This window comes from Pterocles gutturalis, unplaced genomic scaffold (assembly GCF_000699245.1).
Source record: "Pterocles gutturalis isolate BGI_N339 unplaced genomic scaffold, ASM69924v1 scaffold21866, whole genome shotgun sequence".
NCBI classification, from domain to species: domain Eukaryota; kingdom Metazoa; phylum Chordata; class Aves; order Pterocliformes; family Pteroclidae; genus Pterocles; species Pterocles gutturalis.
This window is the reverse complement of record NW_010106048.1, coordinates 26952-37483: the sequence shown is the minus strand read 5'-3', so window position 1 is coordinate 37483 and position 10532 is coordinate 26952. Positions and strand designations below refer to the sequence as shown.

Here is a 10532-nt window from a genome sequence, read left to right as displayed (position 1 = left end):
GCCATAACTGACCATACCCATGTCCAGAAGGGTTATGCTACATGCCACTGTCTAATATTTATTAATAATTAACAACAGCTAAGAAAACTACAGTTTTAGAAAATAACTTTTGTCCTCACACCTTTACATAACAATCTGCGCATTTCAGTCCTTCTGATCTACTAGAATACAGCTGAGGCCAAACAAAATTAAGAAAGCAGAAAAAAGTTACCTACCTTGTGGTTTGCAATCACCACCCTCAATCACCTCATAATAAGCTGAACAATGACTGAAAAGATAAAACTAACACTACCCATTTGCTGCAATACCACACTTTCCAATCAACTCCTGGGACCAATATTTAAAATTGCCACCCAAACTATCCCAAATAATAGAGATTTTGGTGGACAAACATACCTCTTCTCACTAGTACACAAAGCTTTGAATTTCTTTCCAGAGGGCACAAATAACAAAGGTGCTGCACATAATTGGCTCTATTGTACATAGCATCCAAAATGCCCAGTCTCCTGTTTAGTACCACATTTCTCCTTTACAGTCTTATTGCACCTCAAGTCTACAGCATCTTTTGTTAGATTAGCTATTTCTCTTAAACTTCTTCTGTACATTTTTGTACATCATTAAAAAAATAAATATTTACAAAGTGACATACAAATAAATAAACTTAAGTAAAAGTATGCTTTCAGTCTGTCTATACAAAAAAATAAAAGAGCAGGAAAAAATATGCATGTAGCTTGGTCCCATTTTCCTGAGGCTGAAAAAAGTGCACACTGGATAAGAAAAAGCAAGGAGATGGCTTTTTGGTAGGCTTGTTAAATTCCAGTGTAACACCACACACACACAGAGAGTAGATTCAAAGGGATGGGGACTTGTTTAGTGGGTCACTTCAACTCACTACAAAAATAGTAATTAGATTCAAATATGTAATGGTCACTGCGTGCATAACTATGTTAACCCCAAATAGCAATTATAGGTGAGAAAAGCAAAAATATTGCCAGCTCTTCTCTGTTCTCATGTTTGTGGCAGGGAAGATGAGATTATTTTTGCAAGTGCCAGGTGTCTTCCAGTACTTGAAAATGGGATCACCCATATCAAATTTGCTAAATGATGGTAAGCCTGGCAGAATGGGGGAGTATGTGGGTGCAAAGAAGAAAATAGCAGCAATTGAGGGGGGGAAAAAATGTCCCAGTTCTCATTGTTTTCTTTGCTCATTCCTTTAATGACTCTTTAAGCATGTAAGAGTCGAAGAAGGGGTGTGTAATGAATCTTAGGCAACTTCTTTCTCAGGTTGTACGCTGTTCATCTCCACCATGGGGTTCTTCTCTACAGGTGATGTGGGGCTGGCTTCTGCTCGTCCTTCAAAGCCCCTGGCGATGTCTTCAAAAGTCCTGCCCTTGGTCTCCGGCACTTTGAAGAATGTGAAGACAAAGAAGATGACCAGGAAAACAAGGAAGATGAGGAAGACATAGGGGCCACAGAGTTTCTGCAGGGAGGACAAAAGCAGAAGCATATATAATTTGAAAAGCTCATAAACCTAAATGCAGTGTCATTTGCTGTTGACAGGTCAAAATTCTAACACCTTTCTCCAACAATGCCTTTACTAACTTATTTTCAACACAGCATTTTTTAAAATTAAATCAGGTTCCTGTGGGCTCCTGAAATTACTTAATATTCCTGGGGGTGAGCAAAATTGAGGAATTTAAAGGGAAAGCCTTGCTGTGCTAAGATGGCTCTCCCAACTATTTGTAAGTCACAAAGCAGATAAGACAGCAGAATATAAGGTGAGCCACAACACTCTTAACCTTCAGTAACAATCAAAACACAGAACCTGGGATCTCTGGAAGACTGACCAGCCCTCTGCTCAAAGCAGGGACAACTTCAAGGAGAGATCAGGTTGTTAAGGGTCATACAGTCATGTTTTGAAGTCTCCAAGGACAGAGATTCTACAACCACTCTCTGGTTCCAATGGGCAGCACTCTGACAGTGCTTTGCAAACCAGGTCTTTACCTCTGCATAGGGGAAGAGCATTCCCACCAAGAAATTAGAGGTCCAGTTGGAACAGCCAGCCACTGCCATGGCTGCAGGCCGTGGGCCCTGGCTGAAGAGCTCTGCCACAATGAACCAGGGGATAGGGCCAGGGCCAATCTCAAAAAGAGCCACAAAGCCAAAAGTGGCAACAATGCTGATGTATCTGATCCACTCCACAATGTCCTGCAAGGGAACAAAACACGATCAGTTACAATTTGAGGGCAAATATGGCACAACACAATATCTCCAGTGTCACAGCCTTCTCAGCTGCACTGTAAACACTGTGGCACAGTTTACACAGTGAGGAAGTTGCACTTTCTCCCTCACACTCAGCTCTAGCCCCAGCTGTATGTGCCTACAGGGTAGAATTGCAGGGCAAGGCAGCTTCACATAGTCTTATAGGTTCCCTGATGGGGTCCGCCTGGACAAGAACACTACTCACCTTCAGAGCTAAAGCAATGGTCATAAGAACAGCACACACAGCCATGCCACCCAAACCAATTAAATGGAGGGTCCTGCGCCCTGCACGCTCCACCAGGAACAGCTAGAAACGAGGGGAGAAAAAAAAAAACCAGACAAACATGACTTTGGCAGCAAGGGCAGAAGAAACTCTGTTGCTCAGTGTGCTCTGCACCTCTTATCTGCCTGTAGACCTCAGTTGCCAGTGTCGATCTCAGTGCAGGTCACTAGGCTGCTGCTCCACCCTTGGCACAAGTTTTTCCCATCTCGTTCTTGCTACCGCCTTCACTCATTTTTTTCCTCCCATGCACTCCTTTTAGAATAAAGGGAGTGTGAAAAGGATAACGATACCTCTTTCTCCCCTCTTCCTCTTCCACAATGTTTTTAATGTATTCTTTTCTTTGCTCTTATAGGCCATTCCCTAATCCAATGCTTTCCACTGCCTGGTTATTTATCTTCAGTCACATCTTCCAAAAAAGTCTAGGCAGACAAGTTACCTCTCACCATAAGGCTCCGTTCCACTTACCGACACAACAGTGAAGACAGTGTTTACCACACCAGCTCCAATGGTGGCATATATAGGCTGTGTGATGCCAGCTCTTTCAAAAATCCCTGTAGAATAATAGAATACCTGGGAAGAGAAGCACAAGTTGGACATCATTACAAATCTAGTGTTTGAGAACATGTCTTTTGTTCCCTGTTTCATGGCTTGCAGACCCAACAGGGAGCTTCTAAGAAGCACTCAAAGTATAAAACAGCATGATTCCAGTCAAGGTTCATTCACTTGATGATGGGCTGCAATGTCTTGCCAAAGTATACATGGGAAAATTGAAAGCCAATATTATCTCCACCTTTCATCTTGGCAATCTCTGCAGTTAGCACAACACAGGGACCTCCAGTCTAGGCACAAAAGGGGGTTTTGTCAGCACAGTTCTCTCAACAGTAGTAGCAAGTGCAAGTGTAGCCAGAGATAAGGGAGCCTCAGCAGAGGGCACAGGAAGATAACTCACAGCATTGATGCCTGAGAGCTGTTGGGAGAGCTGCAGCACAATGGCAATGATAATGGCTTGACGGTAGTTTGGAGAACGGAAGAGCTCTGGCACAGTTGCTTTCTTTTCCAGGGACATTTTAGTACTCTCCTCTGTCATCTCCCGGATGTCTTGAGACACATCTTGTGTACCACGGAGCTTCTGGAGAACTGGAGGGAGGAATCAAAAAATGCCAGGTGTAACACACCCACAGTAGGTTCCCCCAAACCTGCCCTGCTGTTTCAGGGAGGGCACACTGGGAAGACTGGACCACTTGCTAGTCAGTGTTTGGTCCCGCTGTGTGGGAAAGACTGGGCCTCTATGTGCAGCTTTGCTCATCTTTTCAAGACAGAGGTCAGGGTGCTGTGCTCAACATAGAAACCAAGCCTGCTCATGTTGATCGATCTCCAGACTTACATACTATTCTGTTCATCTCTGCCAGAGATGACTCCAGCCCTCTGTAGTAGGAGAGGGAAACACTCTCCAAGCTCCTCGTTAAACATCAGCCTATTTCCTGCCTTTCAGGAGGAGCTGACAGAGCTGCAGGAGCTGGCCCAGCTACATCCCACCAGGCCAGGTGCCACTCCTCATGTCTTCATCCCACCTGGTGTCTCTGTTGAGATGCCAGGTTTCTCACACTTTGTGGCACTGGTGCAACCTAAAGGATGGGAGGATAGGCCTGGTATTCTCCAGGAGTCACACCCTGATCCACCACAGGCTCCAGAGTCAGTCCTAACCTCCCACTCAAGTTCAGCGCAGGCCCAGAGCCAGCCCTGCCACTTCAGAGATGAGTTCTTACCTGCTTGCGCTTTCTCTTCCTCCATCTTGTTGATCAATAGGAAGCGGGGGCTCTCAGGGCAGAAAAGAAGAGCCACACACTGCAGGACAGCTGGGAGGACTGTGAATCCCAAAAGCAGTGGCCAAAGTGTTTCAGTCCCCATGATTCCTTCGAGGCCAAAGATCTACACCAAGAATTGGAGAGAAATCCAGGGATTTGAATACTCCGATTCCTCACTCCCATACTAGCGAGTATGACAGAACAACATACCACACCTGGTGGCAAGGGGAGCCCACCTCACCTTCCCCCAGCCCCCCTTTCCCCTGAGGGCAGGGTCAGGTTGTGTCAAGCCTACCTGGGCCACCAGGATGCCCACAACAATGCCCAGCTGGTTGAGGGTGCCAAAGGCTCCACGGAGGCAGGTGGGGGAGACCTCACTGATGTACATAGGCACAAAGCCAGTGCAAAGACCACAGAAGACGCCAATAATGAAGCGGCCAATAATCAGCATCTCCACTGCCTTTGCCATCTTAGAGAAGCCCATGAGAGTGCCACCAGCAAAGCCCAAGATGTTCACCAGCAGCATGGAGTTCCTCCTGCCAAGGTAAAGATGTCAAGACTGAGCTTAAACTGGTAATACATTTTAAGTGGGAAAATCATTGGGAGAGAGGTAAATCTAGCCATGATTGCCCATCCCAGGGGCGGAAGGAGAACAGGGTACCTCCTGTTCAACTCCTGCCTTGGCCTGCAACCCTTTCTTTGTGCAGCCCACACACTCTTGCTTCCTCCTTATCCTCCCTTCCTCTCACCTCTGCCCTCTTCCAACACTCCATTGTAGAAGGGAAAAGTTTCTTAATGGTTTGGATGCCTCTTCCCAACTTACCTGCCAAATCTGTTGACGAACACGCTGACTGAGAAGGAGCCAATCATACCTCCTACTGAGAAGATGGCCACAGAAAGGGACCACAGAGAGGTGAGGAGCTCTGGGGAGACAACATTCCCACTCCTTTCTGATAATGTTCTGTTGAAGAACCCCCGAATGATCTGCAAGAGAAACCAGGTGGGGACAGTTACAATCCAGAGGGAGGCATTTTGCACTGGGGAGAGAGATTACTTCTGAGGTCTTCCTTCTGGTTTCACAGAGGCAAGAAGCAAGAACAGACCCTAAAAATTCAGTAGGCAGCAACAAGTCATACAAGGGGAAGATCAGGGTGCAGAAAGAGGAACTTTCATTGAGAAGTTCAGAGATGTGTAGCAATATGATAAGGGAGAGATTACCTCACTGAATGTGGTGGGGGGTAGGCCAGTGATGAAGGAAAACAGGTTTATCTTCTGAATGTTTCTGGATTATGTGAGTCATTGGTGGTGCTTGGGTGGTGAGAGAGACAGTTGGGAGTGAGAGGGAGCAAGAGAATGTGATCAGAGAATAGAAGGAAACATTTCTGGCAAAACCAGGACTCTGGCAGCAGGGACAAGCTTTCTGGGATGGAAATAGTTTAAGAGACACAAAATTTCACTGAGCCAAGCCTGCAAGACTACAGTATTATGTAAAATAGTTCTTTGTCCCATGGGGATGTGACAGGGCTGTGCTGCTGATTTCTGAGGTATTGCCTTTGATAATGAGGGAAATTCTGCAAGGGCTGAGGGGGAACATGGCCTCAGAGCATTTGCCCCCAGCAGATGGCAGCAGGACATTAGCTAGGGAAGATCCCCCCCCACCCCCCCAAACATGTGATGTGACATCTATTCCCGGAGACAGGGTGGATGTGGTATTGGTGACTCAGTTCCCAAGAGAGAGGAACCATCTTATAGATACAAGAAAACGACATTTCTCAACTAGAGCAACTGTAATGCCTTCTAACCCTCAACTCTTTTCTGCATGCTGCTCTCTATATTCCTTCTGCCATGGCTGGTTTATTCTGAGTGAAAGCTGAAGTGGTTCACATTCCTCCATGCACCAAATACAGACCTACCAGGAAATGGCAGATGGACCCCCTCCTGCCCCCTCTGCACTCCTAGTTCAGGGAATTAACCTCTCTGCTTGCTCTCCTCCCCAAAACTTGTTCCCTCCTGCCCATTAAGTAGTTGAATGGGGGTTTTGAATGCCTTCTTGACTTCATAAACCAGAACCAAATTATTAGCTGCTTGCTCCTCTCCTTTTAACACCTTTGTTTTCTCATCAGCCCCTCACTCATATCATCTCCCCAACTCACTCTCCCTCTCACCTTCTCAGGGGCATTGATGACACCAGTGTTGTACCCAAACTGGAGAGATCCAATGGCAGCAACGGAAACAGCATAAACAAGGGGTCCTGTGATTTTCTGTATAAAGAGACAGAAAATTAGTTAATTTGTTTGTTCATGCTTTCTACACAACTTGAGTTTCTCTTCAGCATCAAACAGCAGCTGCAGCTCATAGGTGCCACGTGCACATGCACCAAGGGCTGGGAATGGGCTTTCATCCAGCAAGGGTGGGTATAAGTAAGAGAGACTCCAGATGAGATGCAACTGTACAGCAGGAAGAAGTTCTGTGACCAGAAGTAGGAGGACCTGCCAGGACCTCCCCTTTGTTATCTCCCAACATTCATCAACTATTCTCAGCTCATTAGTAATGAATACACTGGCTGCATTAGTGGCTGTTATTTTGGGTTGATCTGCTTTACAGAAAAGGTTTTGCTGATCTCTGGCACACCATGACACAAGAGTCCAACTCTTCCCCATGCCAGCCAACAAGTTCCCATAAATTAGATCTCGGATCTGCCCATGAGCCATACTGGCAGTCACTCCTAACAGTTAAAACATGCACTCTTCAGCAACATGCCTGCTTTTCCCAGGCTTAGAGATTCCCAACCCTGCTGCAGGGCACCTGGCATGGCAGCATCAGTGCTGCCAACCTTCCTGTTTATTTTTCTTGATGTTGTGGCAATACTTGGTATTTTAAATGAAGCATAGCCCCTGGTATTTGAGTGTGTATGAATTTCTATTTGTTAAATGAAAATAAAGAACTGCTGAGACAGAGGAAGCTTGAAGGTCCAACCTCTGCAGTCCCACAGACTGAGACATTGAAGTGTCAGTGAAAAGCATCTGGCATTTTCTACATTTCTAAAGCTTGTGGCATTTAAGCCTACTCTATGTTAGGGAGGTGTAGGGGAGCAGGTGACTCAGGAGTTGGCACTTAAATGGCCAGTGCTTGAGTTGGCACAATTTGGAAAGATCGTGTTTCTGTCTCAGGAGGGATTGGAAGCTTTTCCAAAAATATTAACAGTCTCTTTTCCAAGGCTTTCCAACTATTGTCCTAAGCCTGGCAGGGGAGAGAAAAGTACTCTACGGGGCCTACTGTCACAGCTCTTCCAATCTCTCACTTTTCAGCTCAGCTCCAGGAGCAAGAGCTCCCAAGGCTGCCTTAAATTCCTGCCAATAACCATTTGCCAGTGCTCACACTATATTTACCAATCTTTCAAGCCAAGCATGTAGGTGCTGCTTCTGGCCTGCACAAGCCTCACACAGCTACCAGTTAGGCCCCAGTAAACAGAAACTGGGGAAATTACTCTCAGGCATGGTTTCCCCCACCTACACAACATAAATGTCTCAGGCTGAACTCTCTTCTTTCTGAGGTTAGTGATGGAGACAAAGGGGACAAGGTCCTTTTCTTGCAGGGGATAGATGTACCATTCACACCTGAACACACCCTAGGCAGTCTAGGCCTTCTTCTCCCAGCCATCCTGTGACCACTCCCCTAGTTTTCCTGTGAGTGAAATTTGGCACTGAACCGCAAAGATGCGGCTCTTTCAAAGCAGATGGATGCCTGCAAAAGGGCATTAAGACATCTATGCACTTTCAGGACTCCAGGCCAGGTCATCCCGAGTCAGCAGGCATAACAAAGCTGAGGACAAAACCCAGCTCTCCATATTTTCAACAGAGTGACTCAACACAAGAGCATCTTCCCCCCAGGGTTCTGCTTTGTCATGGCTTACAGTGGTTACCGCTGGCCTTTTTCTTCTGGGTGCAGCAGGGTACCCGATTCGTGGGTACCACTTACCTACATGGTACATAAGGTTAGTTCTTCTGCCCTCTTTCATGCTACCTTCTCCTGGCTGTTGTCTCTTATTCATCTCCTACCCAGTCTCATACCACCTAGACATCACATGGCCTGACCCATCCCCTCCAGTGAGCCAGACCAACAGTGATCTAATGTATTTGTTACTGCTGGGAGTGCCCCACTTCCCAAAAAGCAAGCAGGGAGTTCAGAAATAGTACAGCTACACCCACCCTATCCAAAGGCTCAAGGCTGAGGTCTGTACACTGGCAAGAAATCACCACCCCTACCTCTGACCACAGGCCTCAGCAGCGTTCATAAACCAGGAGATGCTTCTCACCAGCCCCCCTCTCCTTCACTGACTGGAACCTCAGAGCAGTACAACTTGTTGAATTAAAGTGGCCTCTCGGCCGTCCTCTGAGCGACCTTGACCAAATGATCTCTTTTCCTTTGCTTCATCTTCTCACACTACCCACATCTCCCATCAATATGGCAGTGAGGGCCCCGGGTTTCCCCGATTCTTCTGTTCCTGTGTAACTATAACCCCCTGGCATCCTGCACCGGGTCCAGCTGGATATTTGCTGTCTTGCTCTTTCCTCATGCCTGTGCTTTTCTCCCTTGATGCAGGCAAACACAGTCATTAGCTCACTCCACTGATGCACGCATCACTCGTAGCTGCAGAATAACTACGTTACCGACAAACGCTCTGTCCCCTGCTCTCCAAAGGAGAAAGGAGGAAGGACATGCTTTGCTTTCTTCTTGAAATTTAGAAGAACATTTATTATAAACCATATCACCACACACACACACACCAAAAAAAAAAAAAAAAAGCCTTTAAGAGTAATCCCCCATTTACCATCATGAATCCCGGGACAAACGAGTGCTGCCCTACCAGCAAAACAAACTTCGTGATCAATACAGTGGAATATCGATAGTATCACGCGGATCATCAGGCCACACGCACGAAAACAAATCAGTCTTACGATCTGCAACAACTCCTTGCAAACAATGTTTGCACCCCACGCAGCCGGGGCTTTTCCCAAGTCACTCGCTAAAGGGCAGCTACGCCCTGCCGCCAACACCACCGCATCCATCTTCACCAGCAGACACCCGGCAGCAGCGCACAACGAGGCGGCGATAAATCCCGACCACCCGCCAGCAGCGACCACGTCCCCTCTCCCCGGTCCTCCGCCGAAGCGCCCAGGGACCCGAGCGGCGGCTACCGCCGGCGACCACCTCCCGGCCGCAGCGGGGATGGAAGAAATCCGCGTTCCCTCCCTACCTTTTCGGCATCCATCGTCGGCGGCGAACGACTAGCGACGAACGGCTCCGGACGCCCGGCGAACGACTAGCGACGAACGGCTCCCCCGCCTAACGGAACCCGCGAGGAGGCGTCTCCGCCCACGCACCGCAACCGCCCCGAGCCCCGCGAGCCCACGCCCTCACCCCCCTGCAGCCCGCGGATTTATGGCCTCTGCTACGGGAGGAGGGTGCTGGGAGGGGCCGGGGAGGAGCTCCCCAGCATCCCGTAATTAGCCACGCCAAAAAAAAAAAAAAAACCAACCAAACCACCAAACCAAAACGATCCTCTGAGCTCACACAGCTTTCTGACTTAAAACTGACATCAGCGGCCTTCCGGCGGCGTGCGTGCTGAGCAGCCGGGCTGCCATGGTGCGCGGCGAGCCGCGGGATGCCACGCAAATGTTAGCTAATGGTGATCTGCATGAAACGAGCTTCATGACATAAAGCTGTTCCCAGTCTAAGGCTGGCAGGCAGTGGCGGGGGGGGGGGCGGGCGGATTAAATACAACGGCATAAATAGCACGGCAGAAGCATGAAGATGCTGCGCTCTGTGGATGCTCTTCCCAGCTCCCAAAGCTGGGCATGAGGCACAGTTCTGGATAATCGGTTTTGGGGGGATTTTTTTGTTTGGCTGTTTTATTTTGTCTTGTTTTTCTAAATACATTTTTCATACGTAGATAGAATCTATGGGGCAACGCTTGAGTTGTGACTCTGCAGCTGCATTTAGTCCCAAAGTTGTACCCTTACAACCAAACTACACTACTGTGATTCATATTTATTTGTTGTCCATCTTTCTCTTCCCGGAGAGTAATGAAGAGCTGTGCTTTGAATCTCAGACAAAACTGCTGTCAAACAATACAAGTCTTCACTGAATTAAGAACCTGCCGAGCACTTTGACTGCAGAAA

General features: G+C 47.6%; 1 protein-coding gene across 1 annotated transcript; it reads right to left on the bottom strand.

Moving 5' to 3' along the window:
- Positions 1-1195: 1195 nt before the first annotated feature.
- LOC104472096 (solute carrier family 2, facilitated glucose transporter member 3) lies at positions 1196-9630 on the bottom strand. The gene is made up of 10 exons (XM_010087644.1): positions 9608-9630; positions 6516-6611; positions 5174-5334; positions 4646-4886; positions 4312-4474; positions 3495-3682; positions 3011-3115; positions 2468-2569; positions 2005-2208; positions 1196-1480 (listed from the first exon to the last, which is right to left on the bottom strand). The coding sequence occupies exons 1-10, from the start codon at positions 9620-9622 to the stop codon at positions 1265-1267; spliced, it is 1491 nt and encodes a 496-aa protein (XP_010085946.1). The 5' UTR covers positions 9623-9630; the 3' UTR covers positions 1196-1264.
- Between the last annotated feature and the right edge of the window lie 902 nt (positions 9631-10532).

What these genes read in the sequence shown, in the direction of transcription:
- LOC104472096 (XM_010087644.1), bottom strand. An exon ending in AGCTCTCAGGCATCAATGCT is followed by an intron (nt 3,116 to 3,494) that starts GTGAGTTATCTT and finishes TTCTCTTCCCAG; the next exon opens with GTATTCTATTATTCTACAGG. An exon ending in CCATTGCTTTAGCTCTGAAG is followed by an intron (nt 2,209 to 2,467) that starts GTGAGTAGTGTT and finishes GTTCCCTTGCAG; the next exon opens with GACATTGTGGAGTGGATCAG.